This window comes from Corythoichthys intestinalis, chromosome 11 (assembly GCF_030265065.1).
Source record: "Corythoichthys intestinalis isolate RoL2023-P3 chromosome 11, ASM3026506v1, whole genome shotgun sequence".
Lineage (NCBI taxonomy): Eukaryota > Metazoa > Chordata > Actinopteri > Syngnathiformes > Syngnathidae > Corythoichthys > Corythoichthys intestinalis.
This window is the reverse complement of record NC_080405.1, coordinates 21,290,296-21,306,645: the sequence shown is the minus strand read 5'-3', so window position 1 is coordinate 21,306,645 and position 16,350 is coordinate 21,290,296. Positions and strand designations below refer to the sequence as shown.

At 39.5% G+C, this 16,350-nt stretch overlaps 1 protein-coding gene across 2 annotated transcripts in view; it reads right to left on the bottom strand.

The window, feature by feature from the left end:
• The window catches only part of pcdh11 (protocadherin 11), a 215,852-nt gene that overhangs the window by 195,767 nt on the left and 3,735 nt on the right, over nucleotides 1–16,350 (bottom strand). For both annotated transcript variants that reach the window (XM_057850790.1, XM_057850791.1), the window contains exons 2-3: nucleotides 12,899–13,478; nucleotides 2,874–5,381 (exon numbers count right to left, since the gene is read on the bottom strand). In XM_057850790.1, coding sequence (XP_057706773.1) covers nucleotides 2,874–5,381; nucleotides 12,899–13,438 — 3,048 coding nt within the window. In that variant the 5' untranslated portion in view covers nucleotides 13,439–13,478. The remainder of the gene's footprint in view (nucleotides 1–2,873; nucleotides 5,382–12,898; nucleotides 13,479–16,350) is intronic.

Genomic DNA, 16,350 nt, shown 5'->3' with positions numbered 1-16,350 from the left:
GGAGCAATCTCTGCAATCGAATGATTTCGCTTTGGAGCCGTGAATCAAAAGTTTGCCTCTTCGCCTTCCGTTTTCGCCGTCACCATGTAAAGGGGAGGCCATTCCGCAACACAACACAATTGTTGCGTCTTGGTGTCGCAACGTCACTATGTAAACAGAGTATGTGTCCCTCACTTGAAATTGTCTCCAAAAACGAATTGTTGTAAAAATTATGCTTCATGCACCTTCATGAATATATTTCAAAACACACACTGACAATAAAAGAGTACCAGGAAAAAAAAACACTGTTTAAAAAAAATCATTTTGGGTGAGGCTAACACACCCATGTGTCATCTTAGAAAGTCACGCCTCCTTCCCTCCTCTTATCAACCCTATACGAAACCTAATTACAAAGATTTTAATCATACTGTATTACGAGTGATTAACCCTTTAGTGCATTTAATTAACCTTTGTAGCCACAGATTTTCATCATGCTTTTTTCTTCACTACACAGGCTTTAAATAATCATACTTGAAACTGGTGGGAAATCTAATGTCTAAAGTGGGAGCCATCACTTGTCAATTGCTTGAGGTGAAGTAAGAGCATAGATGTTTTATGATGAGTATTTTGCTGAAAATAGAGTCGCTAGTTCCAACAAATGAGACACTATATTTCTTGAAAACAGTTTGGGGTTTGTGACACAAGGATGAGAATAAAAAGTAATAGCTCCAAAAAGGCAAAACACATTTGGAGATAATGTTATAATACTGTATCTCCTTGAAAAGTCAGTCAAAACTCAAAATACAAGATGATAATTTAGACGTGTGTACCGCCAGTGGCATATTTTTTCATATTTCTGGCCAGCTACAGCCACAATGAGGATGGGAAATAACTGTGACAAGTTGTGAGTGTGTCACATAAACATAAGAATTAAATCTTTAGTAGGCTACTCAGGATGGTAGTAGGCTTATGTATAATACACCATGTCAGAGCATGGCTTTTAACTACATTTTAAAATGAAAGGTGGATGAAGGGAATGACTATCAGCTCAGTGGGGGTGTCATCATAAATTATCCTAAGCACAATACTTCATGGGATAAACACTCATTTAGCCAAACCATGCCAACATGAATTTTAAGGCTTCCTAGATGCTGTGTATAAAATGAACTACACTGTAAGGCTCAAAAGGCAAAAGACAAAACACACACACACAAACATATAACACATGATCGTCAAACAGTGGGCAACAAACAAAAGCAATGACCTCATCCAAAAAAATCCAAAGATTGATGCATTATCATGTGGATGACCCAGAATCATAATCATGATGGAAATGAAAGCCTACTAAAAAAGGACCAAATCCATAAAAAGCATAAAGAATAAAGAAAAATAAATAAATAAATAAAAAAAAAGAGTACATCACATTTGCAACATAAAGTGTGACTAAAATGCAACTTTGATTTGCAGCACATATTCCTTTTTATCAAGTATATTGCTATTTGAGATCAAATACTAGTATGTCCAACATATGTATATATCATTTCTAGAAAATATGATTAGAGCCTATCAGTATTTTTTAACACACAAACCACAGCACAGTAAAAATTGCAATCCTCAATGTGGAGGCTATTAAGCCCATTTAAACAAAGTGCTGAAAGTGTATGCACATATGCAATTTATAACAATAATTGGGGTCATTAAAGACGATCGTTTATGAGCTAAATGCAATGTCGGACGGGCAAGCTTTTTATGAACTAGTGCTCCCTTGATGTTTAAGTATATTGGTCTCAAAGCTCTGCGTCACCTTGATCCCAACGACCCATCCTACTTCCCTCACCCTGAGCAGTACTTTGTCTTCCCCACAGCATTGTGCTCTGGCTGCCTGCACTGAGCAAGGCCACCTCTCCTTACCTCTGATTTACATTTATTTCCCTCATTCGCTTTTATTTATTGGGGTACTTCGCATTTGGCACATTTGTCTTTATGGAATCATAAGACTTTGCTGTACTACCTCATTTAAATGAGCCTTCTCATGAAATATTCTCCGATGAAACAACTCTGTGTAATAAAAAGCAGGAGGGTTTCCATTTTTATTTTTAAATTAATTGCTGACGAAGTAAGACATCTCTGTCAATCTGGTTGTCGTGTTTACTATTTCCTTGCTTGGTTTAAAAGAATGGTCTATAACATTTTCACACAGCTTAAGTTAGTCTTTGACTCTGTATAAATTTGACCACTCACTGCTCATATAACATACTTAAGAAAAGTTACAATGTGAGAAGTCACTCTTAAAATGGTTGTCCTATGACTGCATTGAAGTGATGTATGGCCTGACTTTTACAATTAAAATAGTCTCTCCTTTAAAATAATTGAGCTGCCATGACGCCTTGTGTTTTGATTTAATTCTAAGTAAAAAGCCCTTTGGAGCATATTTACCACTTTCAGGATCATTGATCTCTAACATCAAAATGTGCAAAAGTACTGATAAATTGTTGATTTTTGCAAGAATTTCCTATTAGGGTGATAATGAAACCTGGACTACGTGTAGGTGACCTTAAATACAACGCATGAATAAAAATGAGGGCCTTCAAATTCAAAAGACCCAGCAATCATAATTGCACTGCTGCTGTTAATCAACGTCTAAATGTGAAATTAACCTGCACATGTAAATGATTATGCAATTATGATTGCTGAAAATCGAAGGTGCATACAAGATTTGGTGCCTTACTTGTGTGTTGAATTCCATGATAATTTTCAATTTCCAATGGCATTCATGTAAATATATTCCTGACTTTTTTGGAATGTATCTCTGCGCCATACTGCCACCCTTCTCCTGTCAAAGAGTGTAAGTGGCGAGTTGTGTGGGTTGGTTTAAAAAAGAACTCGTGAATTACCTGCCGAGTGGTGATTTGCCCTGGAGTCTTGAATCCCCCCTGACAGCCGCACTCTGAGACACTGTATGGGTCAGAGCCTGTTGAGGAGCACTTGGAGAGCGTGTCACAGCCCACCACAAATGTGTTGTCCAGAGGGAGCTCCTGGATCACGTGATGCTTCTTTGGGGCCACTGGAGTCTCTGGTTTGATTTGAAATGAAGGCTGAGGGGATGCAGATTTGTAATGCTTGGCTAAGTCCGGGCTGTCGGGTTTGAAGGTGGTGGGTGTGGTGGCCCAGTTATACTTCCCCATTGTTTGCTCCTCTAGCTCCACCGGGAGATCCAGCGTACCGTTAACATGCTCATGTGTAGGGTCATCAGGCTTAGATTCATCTATGGTCACAAAGTTCAAGAGAAGGCTCTTGGGGGATCGCTTCTTTCTCTTTTTCTTCTTTTTGATTTGTCGGCTCTCTTGGTTAGGTGATACCCACTCACCACTCTGCTTGCCCTTTTGTACTACTTTGTGTCTGGGTGTCTGTCGGCAGCGTACCAAGGCAGTCACAAATATCACCAAGATGACAGTCATGGTCCCAGCTATAATAGCAATGACAACAATCACATATCCGTTAGCCTGAGGTGTTACCTCACTGTCCCCTATGTTTCGGTCCAGAGGCGTCTCCATACTTTTCCGCAGCTGATCTTGGATGAAAGTGGAATTAGAAACAGTGTCATTGACGAATAAATGAATGAGTGCAATAGCTTGTAATGATTCCGGCTGTCCGAGATCTTTGACTTTGACAACAAGCCTATGCAGCCCTTGATCTGCCGCGACAATTTTCTCCTGTAGTGTTATGTTGCCTGTTGTTTTGTCGATGGAGAATAGGCCTCGAGGGGAGACTCGAGATGTGATGATGATGCTGCTGGTAATGCTATATTGAAGCTCAGCATTCATACCTGTGTCATTGTCAATGGCAAACACTCTTGTAACAACATCACCAGGGGTGGTGGTGGTCCGCACTAGGTCATATGAGTAATTAGAAGCAGGAACAACAAACACAGGGCGATTGTCATTTACATCAACCACATTTATAGTGACCTTAGCATACGAAGAGCTGGGCGGTTGTCCTCCATCCACTGCTTTGACCATAAATGTGTAAGAACTCTGCTGCTCCCGGTCGAAACTGATATTGGGCTTGATTACACCAGTTTGAGGGTCAATAATGAAATGGTCTTTCCCGTTCAAAATGGACAGAGTCACAATGGCATTATCTCCTGCATCTGCGTCGGTCACTGTAATTAAGCCCACAGTTCCGAAGAGAGGAAGGTTTTCAGGCACATAGAAGTTGTACTCGGGGTGAGTGAAAGCCGGGCTGTTGTCATTAAGGTCCTGAACGATTAGCCTAACAGTGACATTGCTCTGCAGGGACGATGAACCATTGTCCCTGCCTATGACAGTGAAGGAGTACCTCTCCTGCTTCTCTCTGTCTAGTCGTTTTCCAACCGAAAGGATTCCTGACCGTCTGTCTATGTTAAACCCATCGGGTGCATCGGGGCCAAGGGTATAAATAATCTCAGCGTTATGTCCACTATCGGCATCAGTGGCACTGATTTTTATTAACTGTGAGGACGGGTCATTATTCTCTGGGATGGAAAGTTGGATTTCTGGTTGGGGGAAGATGGGTGCATTGTCATTCTCATCCTTGATTTTAATTAAAACCATAGCTGAAGTGTTTAAAGGAGGCGTTCCCCTATCTGAGGCCACTATCCTAATTGCATATTCTCGAGTTGTCTCATAATCGAGTGGAGCAGCTGTCTCTAATAAAAACTGATCATTAAAGACAGGCTTCAGCCGAAATGGAACATCATGGTCAGTGTAACAAGTGACCTTTCCATAGAGGTCTGCATCTCTGTCTGTAACTGTAATGAGGGCTATTTTGGTGTTGAGGGGGGCATTCTCAGACAACAGAACAGTCCCGTTCACCAAGTTGATTATGTAGCGAGTGTCAATGGATGGAACATTGTCATTAACATCTGTAACATTGATAGTCACCGTAGCCCTTGAGGGTGTTGAGCTTCCATCACTGGCCAGAACGATAAGCTTGTGAACAGGGGTCAACTCCCTATCCAGTGACTGCTTTACAGTGATCAATCCTGTTGTGCTGTCAATGGCAAAGTGACGCTTTGTTGAGGCAGAAATCTGATTACTGAAGGCAAAGTGAATCTGAGCATTGGATCCTAGATCTGCATCCGTCGCATGAAGCTGAACAACTGAGGTTCCAGCAGGGGCATTCTCCGGCACCGTGACCTCCAACTCGCTATTCTTAAAGATGGGCCGATTGTCATTTACATCAGAGATGGTGACTTGAAGGATAGCGGTGCTGGACTTGGGAGGGTTACCCCCATCTTCCACCTTTATTTTCATGACAAAGGTGTCCTTTTGTTCCCGATCTAGGTTCTGCTGAACAATCAACTGTGGCCACTTATCGCCTTCAGGTGTCTCAATGATGTCTAAGCCAAATTCTCCAACGCTCTGGAAAGACAAAACAAAATGCAAATTCATATTTTTATTATTGTATGCTGAATGCTAGTGTATACAATACGATTTGCAATATAATTTCACTGTCTTCATGGTGCTCTGCACCGAGTTTTGTATATACAGGTATATGTATGTACAGTATGTATGTGTTTATAAGCCCGTCTTCCCCAGACTGTAATTCTATATTCATTTAGCCGTTGCCAAAATTAGAATTAGTGTTTAGAGTTTCCAATAGAGTATAGTATGGATCAATGCACAGATCCAAAAATAAGTGGTGGATATAAGAATGAGGGGGTTTTACCAAGAGAGCTGGAGAAAGAGGGAAAGTAAGAGAGAAAGATAGCAGAGGAAAGCAGGAGACTGAGAGACGGTGAGAGAAAGAGAGAGATGGGGAGAGAGAGGGGGGAATAAAAAGATCAGCTCATGAATGAGCTGCATGCACATTATGAAACAAAGAAGCCCTTTGAAGCTCTTTCAGTCAGAAGCAGTTTCATGGTGAAAGAAGAAAAAGGGTTCTCTTTAAAAAGATAAGCTTCATGCTGCACATAATGTTGGAAGTGATTACTCACGTCTAGGCACAGCTATCAAATGAGATTAAGATATATACATTTTTTTCTATTTAAGTAGGGAAATTGTGTACACAAGATTCCTCGAAGGTTTTTAGAATCTAGGACTGTCCTTGTGCCAGCAAGAAGTCAACACATGGGAATTTGCAGGTGCAGCATGTAAATGATTGTGTACTCAGAAACAAATTGCTTGCAGAAAGTATTGTCAACACGATTGACAGAACTACTTAAAAATTGCCAACACAGCAGCAATGATATCACAGACTACCTTTTGAGGTACATTATGGCATGCTAAAGTCCTTTAGGAATGCAGAGACATGGCATTAAAAACTGTGTGAGAATGCAGAGAAACTCCTTAATAGATTTTCAGCACAATGTGCTACAGAGCAATTTTGAGCAACAGTCTTCAGGCTCCCTTATCGTTATCCTTCAATTCTCCGTTGTTTGAATGGCTTACTGCTAATGCCCAGTAACTTAGTATTGGCGCACTGATTTTTGACAAATACTAATGTTAACAGTGCAGTGTTGAGTTAAAATGTGTCAAAGGAATGTTGCAAGATGATTTATGAGCAAGAATTTCATTGATGCTTTTGTCTCAGTTTCACACAATTTTACAGCTGACAAGACAGCACTCAGTGCATTTCAATAAGTTGAGGAGAGCTATCGCTCAGGCTGTGCTCTCCTGAATACAAAATTAGTCTAGTGGATTGTGATAAGATCTCCGACGGGCCAAGAGAAGGCCAAAATACTACTAGGAATCACTCACTCGAAACCCTTAGGCTGGGAAAGAAGGACAGAGCAGTTTCAAACTGCTAAGCGTGCAGAACACGTCACACCGTAGCTTGCTCTGCTTGTCACTAGATGCTCTGAATTATGCGCTATTGTACTTAATGAGCTTTTAGGAGTTTCTATCCTTACCACGCTAATCAACCAACATGTTTTTATGATTACATTGAAGTCATAGCAATAAAGTGGATACAGTTTTTAATCAAATATGCCTAATTCAAATTAAAATGAATGAGCGATGCCAAAAGAAGAAGTTTTAGCAGCTGATGAGCAGAGAATGACTTCTCACCGCTCTACTCAAGAGCGTCACTCAGATTATCAGCGGATGCATCTCTCAGTCAATTTGATGACCTTATTAAAGCTCAAAGGAGATCAGATAGGGTTGTGCTTATATCAGAGGGACTATCGAGGCCCAACCTCCTGTTTAACAAAATGAAGTCTCGGAAGTGTTTAAAAAAAATTCTGCAGTACCGGACATTGGCTACTGGGTCTGGCTCCTCTGGTTGCAGAAGTGTGCAGTTTACATTGACAATTCTAAACTGCCCGATTTCACCATCAAAACCGGGTTCAGATTTTGAACGTTGACTGTATGGTGAGATATATGCTTCCCCAATGGTTAAATCGTAACCTATTCCGAAAAAATTAATGAGGGCCTGACATAGAGAACGCATACTGCCCAAATACCCCAAATATGAGCTTCACGAATGTGGAGAGGAAAACATGGGCCCTGTCATGGCAGCATACAGACTAGTAAAAAGCAAGCTTCAAATGGAAGCAGGCAAATGCTATGGGGGACATCATCATAACTATGTTCAGTTCTTCTTTGCAATTTAATGGGAATACAGTGGCAGTGATGATCATCACACCTCTTTATAATGCTGGTGGAAGAAATTTTTTTCACAATATTCACAGTAGGGGTGCAACGGTTCAGTTAGCCCACAGTTCGGTTTGAACCTCAGTTTTGGGATCACGGTTTTGGTTCGGTTTCAGTTTGCATTTTTTTTCTTTTTTTTAAACTGCCTTTATTTTGCTTTTGAGAAAATGAAATAAACACTTAAAATGTAAACATTTTCGACTGTTAAAATGCTTCTTAGCTCTTTGGCTAGTGTAGTGACTGACTACTGAAATACACACACAGTATTAAAAAAATACTTGGCAAAGTAACTGGTGTTACCTTTCCCCAAAAGCATAGTAACATTTGCTATGTTTGGAGGTCATTTAATGTTGTGAATCAACTGTTAAAGTTGATAAAATTGCTCCCATTTTTGCATTAGTTCCCTTCTGTCTACTTTCGACATGTGAAAAATGTAAAACTGTTAGGTAGTAGCAATCTGTAGCACGGGACGTCCAACTATCAGTGGTCAGGGCGAAACTATGTGCTTTAGCGAAATCATCTTCAATGTTTTGCGTGCCATTTAAAAAATGTCGGATTACGTTGTTGGAGAAGTATGTCCGCGAGGGAACAATGTAACGCGGATCAAGCGTTGCAAATAAATTAACGAAGCCCGCCATGTGTTTTCACTGGTGTCATCTTTGGGGTTGTCCTGCTCTGAGAAAGTGATATCTGTGGGTGATGCCGGCTGAGGTGCCGGAGTCATGTTATAAGTGTTGCCATTAGCATAGGGAAAGAGCGCTGAGCAATGCTTGCAAATCTTTTTTTTTTTTCAATATTTTCTCTCCCTCCGCATTGTAGTCCACGGGGAAACTGAAATGTTGCCACACCGTGGATTTGAAAGAAGCCAGTGCTTCCTCAAAATTCGGTCTCTCCACTCCTCCGCTCGCCATAGCTTTTTGTTTTCTTTCTTGTTTCACTTTCACTTCACTCGTAAGCGAGAGAGTGTGTTACTAGGCTTCAATTACACAGGTGCTTGACAGCGATCGAACATTTACTTGCAGAGCGGGAATTTCTCCACAGCTGTGCTTCACATCACACACAGGCAAACAGAGCTCGACCAATTCATTTCACAAACATTCTGAATAAATTAATTGCAAAACCGAAAAGGCGCGGTTCATAAAGGCGTATTGATCCGTACAGGGTGAACCGTACGGTTCGGCTTTGAACCGCAAACCGTTGCACTGCTAATTCACAGACACCACAGCAGTCCAGTTTAAAGCCATATTGGACAACGAATGATGAATTAAGACAACACATGGGGCTATGATGGGTAAATACTGTATGATAGGCTACCATTGCTGTGGATGCCCAAGGATATATTTGAACATGTTTAATATGGTAAAACAGGATGCACTGCACATAACTAAAACTAATGCTATGTAATGGGGTGTATTGAAACTCGTAGTACTGTATGTACAGTACTTTTCTAATTCTAAACGATGCCTTGTGCTCAATTACCTACATTGCCTGCCGTGGCATAAACAAGTGATTGCATTTATCAGAGATAGAGAGTTGTGAGTGTGAAAAATGGCTCTATTCCATGTTTTGGAAAAACAAGTTCATGAGGTATTTGTTGAGAGAAAATTAATGTTATCCAATATTAATTAAATTACAGTATGTGACAGCCCCTGCGCCGACACCGGTTCTATAACTGGGTTTGGGAGAGGAGCGCCAATCAATTGTGGCACAGTGAAGGTGTTCTAAAACATTAGCATTTTATCCATAGAAGTAAAGTCTTGGAAGATCATGAGAAATGTGAGGGACCCTACTGGGACACCATAGTTGGGTGGGAATGTACTAGCATTCATGGTAGACAACGGGCTGAACCATGGAGGGCCTTCAAGCTTGCCAAGCTCAGAAGCCCCAGCTCCTCACGGCCTGTCTCGGATTCCGTGATAGACCGTGAGAAAACTTTGCAGTACTTGAATGAGAAGCAATTGCCTAATCCCTGAATGCATAACACTTCAGACAATCGAGTCAGCAGTGGTCACCTTAAACAATGTGCAAACATAGCCTTAGTTTCTCATTCCTGTGCCATCATTTTTACCACATCATATGATCTTACATTGTAAATTATTTATGATACAAATATGACTGTTATTTTCAAAATTTGACAAAGACAAACATTAAAAAATATATCCTTGCATAAATCAAAGTGATTTATTGAGAAAAAAAAAAAAAAATCATTTTTGGAGAAAAACAAATTATAGATACGGAAGTTTCTTTCCAGAAAAATCAAGGTATTTTAACATAACTTTAGCAAAATGCTCACAACATAAGCTAGCTCATCATTTCCATTTTCTGTGATGGAGATTGTTGACTTTGTTACCTGAATATTCTATTGCAAAGCCACATTAAAGAACTGAATTCGGGGTGCTGGAGCCTAGTCCAGCAAACTATGGGCAGAAGTTATGGTACAACCTGAACTGGTAATAGCCAATCATAGGGGACAAATAGACAAACAACCTCTCAAAATCACACCTATGGAGAGTTAAGAGTGCTTAAGCAGTCTACCATCCATGTTTTTGGATGCAGGAGAAAGCCGAAGTAGCCGGACCAAACACACGCTGGCTTGGGCAGAACATAACCTTAACAAAGGAAGGCCGGAGCTCAGGATTGAACCCTTAATCTCAAAATTGTGAGGTGGCATGTACTGTATATAGTAAACTACAGATAACACAGGAAGGAAAAGCAATAAGGATATAATGTTTTTTATTACAATAGCATTAGTGTGGTAGCCTGTATCTGAGCAGCAAAAAAATTCAAACTCTAAAACCACAAAATCCACCGGCTAAATGAACACTGAAATAAATAAGGTCAGTGGTTGAATGTTTACTCTAAGAGCCATTACGAACAGCCAGCTAAATTGCAGACATCCACTTCATCATGCAGTTTATCATTGATACATAGCCTTTATAGCCAACAGCAACACATTGATCTACACGGGGCGACTTAAAACAAGACACCCACTTTAAATGTGTATGAAGACGCTGACACAGATGAAAGTCGGTTTAATGTAGTGTGTGATGCTGCAAATTTATTCACTGGTATAAGAAAGGAGGCCAGTATGATAGAATGCCAGAATTCCAAGCAAAAAACCTAAAGCAGAATATATCTTCGTCCTAAAGTATGTTTCCATGTTGGAGTCTACATTAGCTCAAGAATGAATAGTGAAAAATCTGCTTTTTCATTTTTGTCCCTTCATGCATGAGATTGCTTTTTTTTTTTTTTTCTTTTTTTTTTTTTTTTTTTTTGACCTTGACCATTTCAAAGGAAGAGTATCTCTACAGTTCAGGTGATGTCACAAACACTCCACTGGACCACACCAAATGACCGAAAAGCTCGCAAAGCCCAGCTTTTGTTAGTGGTAATGGACCACTTTGTGGGATAGAATTACAGTTACCCTTTTGGCAAAAGCATGAAGATGCACAGAGATGTTTTGTCAGGAAATTTAGGCACACTAAACGTGGAGTGACAGTGAGTTTGTAAATCACAATGAGCAGTTTCCACAATGCAGCCTGCACAAGACAAGAAAACTGGGCAAACTACAGTATCATTCTGAGGGTGTTTTTCAGATATTTCTCACAGGGCCATATATTGGTAGCCAAGAGTGGCTTAGCAGCAAAGGCCAATTCTAGGAAATGCTTGCACATTCTTTCCCTCATACCCTTTGCTTTTCCTTGCACTTTTAGAGTTAAACACACACACACACACACACGGAAAATTAAAATATACCTGGCAATTTTTAACGACCCTTAATTTATTTTATGTATGGAGCCTGGAAAACAAGGAAATTAATCCTAAGTACAATGTCAATGTAAAAAGGGCAAACAAATCAAGGATAGTGTGTCAAGGATGCAAATAGAGTAACTTTCTGTAAAAGCTCCAACAACAGCAGCCAAGGAAAGTTTAACAGCACTTTATATTGTGGGACAGGATAAAGGGAAAAAAATGCAGATCATCATTGTAATGAGTATAGCATTTGCTTGTTGATTTTCCAGGGATGAACAATGCAGGGTATTGCACTGGAGAGGCATTGGAACTGGGGAGACTTTTTAAAAATACAAATTGCTGTTACAGCAGACCGGGATTGTGAATGACGAAAGCATGATAGTATCCTGTTTCTGGATATGATTTTCAATGGAGAACATTGCAACATAGTTTAAAATTGCATCAGTTAGGTGAAGAGAAGCTTTCCCTCATTTTGCATAAGACATATTTTTGCATAAAACAGCATTGCTCCATAACCAGCTTTAATTTACTATGTTTAAACCATGTAACTGTTTGCTTGAATTAGAAAATGTATTCTTTGCTGTGTCTGCATTTTATGCATCATCTTCTGATCACTCTGAATGTTACTGTAGCATTTTCTCATAATAATGTTGCACATGGAAGCATGAATTCATTTTGTAAAACATTGTAGACATCATGATGTATTTAAGTAAAATTGGATCATATTTCAGTGTAGGTTGCTAATTCATTTCCTGAATGGTAATGCGCTGTAGCTACATGGGATTTAAGAAACTAGTAGTCAATGCGAGTAAATTTGGATCTTTGAAATGGAACGTGAGGATTAGGATTTTTCTTTTGAGAAAAAACCTGTAGGAAAAGCCAAAGATAGGTAACCCCATTCAGTATGGTGTGATGCAGCAGGATGGTCTGTGAGTCCAAGTATATCCATGGATAGGGTTGCTGATGACTATTGTTTATGTGTTAATGTCTGCTGCACAAGGCTGCTGATTTTATGAATCACAAAAAGGCACTAATGTTCACTAAATGTAATTTAATTCACAAAGTCCATGGGGGAATCAGTTTCCGAGCTTCAGTACGTTTACTTAATTTGTTATTGAAAGACATTATGTAGAACATGGCTTTTCAAATAGACAGAACAGAGGATGTTCAGCTATTGCCTTGACTTTTTGTTCTAGGCAGCTAAAAATGTTTTCTTCTCTGTTGATTTAATGACAATCATGAATTCATGTTTGTTCACAAATGCAAACATAAACCTTCTACAACAACGTGAAAGTGTAGCTTTTACAAATACAGTTGCATAATTTGCCATAAAACGTTTGAACAGTAATACTTACTTAAATATAAATTTGATTTCTTAATGTGTGCATGTGTAGATGGAATATTGATAATTGTGCATATTTGTTGCCTGACGGTCAAAATATAATTTATATTATATGCTTTTATATGTCCTTGCTTAAAACAAAACTACAATTCACATGTAATGCAGAAGATTAAATAGGGATCATTCTCACCTTGACCAACTCGTAATGTTGGATCCCATTGATCCCGACATCAGGGTCAAACGCAGAGGGCACAGGGTATCGGGTGTTGATGACCGTGTTCTCTGGAATAGAGATGTTTATGACCGTGGATTGGAAAAGGGGCGCATTGTCATTGACATCCTCAATCAGGAAGCGAATCTTGACCAGCCGGAAGATCTCATCAGGCAAAACAGCCACCTCAATTTCATAATAGCAGCGTTTCTCTGCAAATACCCCCGAGCATAACTTCTCCCTGTCGATTCGGTGATTGGTAGTAAAGATCTCCCCTGTGTTGGCCTCAACTCTCACCAAAGGCACATCGCCTGTTTTGTACACGGGCTTGAACTGCAGGGGTGAGGATAGTCGGATGTTGGGGTCCAGGTTGAGGTCGAGATCTCTCCGCAGGTTCCCAATGCGTACGTTCTCTGGCTGCTCCTCCTTTACGGTGTAGTCTCTCTCCTGTGCCCGGCATATGGACACCGTGGAGGTGAGAAAGACCACCAACACATAAGTCTGACTTGCTAAGTTCATACTCAAGAGTTGAAGGAGCTTCACTTCCACAAAAGCAATTCTGTCTCGAGAGAGGAGAAAAGAGAAACAAAAGGGAAAAGGACAGAGAATGTCAATACTGGAATGTACATAGTGTTCAATTTATGCTACCGTTGTGACCTATTCCTCTCACTGAGTTATGGACACCCATCTTTCTTATGTCTGTGAGAGCAAATTAAAGGTAGTTTTACACCATTAACCTTTACTAACGTCCATTGAGCAAGAGGACACAAAGGTTACCGCTTTACATATCCCATCGACTCTTGTAATCTCTTTTGAACAAATGAGTCATAATTTTGTTCTAAAACATACATGAACTAGTGGATAAAATGTTCACATACGACGTTCATTCATGTCAAATTAGTGTGAATTAACGTGGTTCATAAGCAGCACCTTATAACCGGAGATGAGCTCATGAGAAGGTGTTACTAGTTTGGTGCTTACCTTCATGCACATGCATATCACTGTGAGTTGTAACACTTGACAGCAGCTATTAATAGAAAGTCTAATTCGTTTAGGATGTAAACAATCGAGCTGCCCTGTATTTTGTAAGCATGGGGGGGTTGGTTGATTGATACAAACTTGTTTTTTTTCTGAGAAAATCTTTCTTTTAGTAGCCTCAGTGTTTGCATACTCATAAAACAAAAAATTGTCTAAGACTTGAAATATCAGTCAAAATGTTCTAGTACTCTAGTCTAGGATTTGTCTTTTCTCAAAATGGCTGGCATTGAAAGAGTTAATGTCTGAAAGAACTTCAACAGACCATATTTTAATACTAAACTTTGAGAATGTTGGTTTGCATCATTCCATATCTAATTTTCTTCAAAGAAAGGCAAACAAGCGTGACAGCCGTCACATAAATGACACTATTAGAAATATACTCACGAGTGACAGGGGACCACAAATATTGCATGGTAGAGAAAAAAAATGTTTAATGAATGTCCCTGCTATTATACACGAGTCAAACAATAGCAAGTAGGAAAAGGCATGAATACCTAAATTGCACTACAGGGGTCCCCTGCCTTGGCAAGGCAACAGCATTCATTGAAGTACTCAGCCCACCGACAAAGGGGAATTGATTAAAAATAAGAATTTAATTTGGCCCATTTTTAAATAGCAACAATTGTGAGATGTTTCTTTTCATACGTGTTATAAAGTAGCCCCATGAGACTCATTAAAGAACAGTTAGAAGAGGGGAATAAAAGAACAGCTGACACTGATCAGTGTGAGAATTACTTAAATTGTATGAATAGCAGAGAAACTATTGTGCTGCTGTGTCAAAATATGGATGAGTTACATCCCTTCAGTAATTGTGGAACACTTTGAAGTGTGCGTCATATCAGACGGTGAATAGCTTTACTGTGACGATCACGAAGCACTCCAAGGCGCATGATGAAGTTTGAAGTTAATCCTTAAATGAAAAGTGATTCACTGCAGTGAAAAGGGAGTAAAACAGGAAAGATCAAAGAATGATCTAGATTGTGTCTACCTCACAAAGTGACAATAGTTTTCTAAAGTATGATGGGAGGGATTGCATCGAGTCTGTGAGGCAACACAGGCATTGACAGAAAAATAGAGGAACCTGGTAATGTATTCCTGTGATAAAATGTTGCCAGAATTCAAGAGCTGTCTACATTATAGACAAGGTGAACTTATCATAATCTTATGGGATCCAATATTTATGCATTGCAAGCAAACTTTGATGTATCATGTGTTGAATATGTGCACTTTTATGCAGTTAACACAATATAAAAGCTGATATAAAACACCTTTGGATAACTGCCTAAAAGGAACTTGAGCCGTAGTAATGCGACCCATGTATAAACAATTTAACACAATTACACAAAATTGCATGCACAATTAGCATCAAAAACATGATCAATCTGTAAATAATTAAATGTGGTCCAACAAAATACAGGTCATGCTTTTAGGAAAATAATTAGTTTGCAACGATATAGTCCATTGCATCTTAGTGAGGTAATTCTGCTCCGCATGGAGCTTATAAATGGTTTGTCTCTGCGTGATGCAATTTTGTTCTATGCCACTTTAAACTCGAGCTACAATAATTCAAGAAGTAAATGTTTTTTTTTTTTTTCTGTTTTCTGTGTAATGTGCCAACATTAGTACATTAGTCACAACTGTTCTCTTATCTGTCCTTTCTATGTGGTCAATGGCCATGCCAAGCAACAGAATGAATGTTCACGTTGAACGTCAGTTTTGTTTACATTTTTATGAGTCTATTGAAATGCTATTTTGGGGTTCAGACATTAGTTTGGATCCAGTCTGCGAACCCAAGCTTCCCTAATGAAAGATAATGTAAAGAAGAGCAGGCCTGCGTTGGATCACTTTCTATAACAATGTGAAGAACAAGCCTTCCTGTTTGGATCTGCGGCACGGGTGTCAAATTAATGGCCCACGGCCCAAAACCGGGGATCCAGCCCAGCCCACAGGGTTTTTCTGTCTGTCAGACATATTTTCTAAATAGTCTTGTAATTATTTGCACCAAAAATCAGGCGATTTCGAATCACCATTACTTATAGTTTATTAAGCCACAAGTGTACTGGTCTGGCCCGCTTGACATCAAATCGTACTCTGCGGACTAGGGGTGTCATGATCGCATATTTTTGCATATGGGTCTGAGTCCGAGTCACCTGATTTTGAGAATCTGCCGATACAGAGTCCTGATCCGACACCGAAAAAAAAGTATTTTTTAAAATGTTGTTCAAAATTTGAACAAAAGTTCCAAACATGTTACAGTACTGTTTCCTCTTCCGCTTTTTCCAAGAGTGTGGCGGAGTATAAAACATATGTTTTGTTACTTTTGGCAATGCCATTGTATTTCTGGATTATTTTGTTACTTTTTAGCACTTAAAAAATTAAAAACTATATAAATA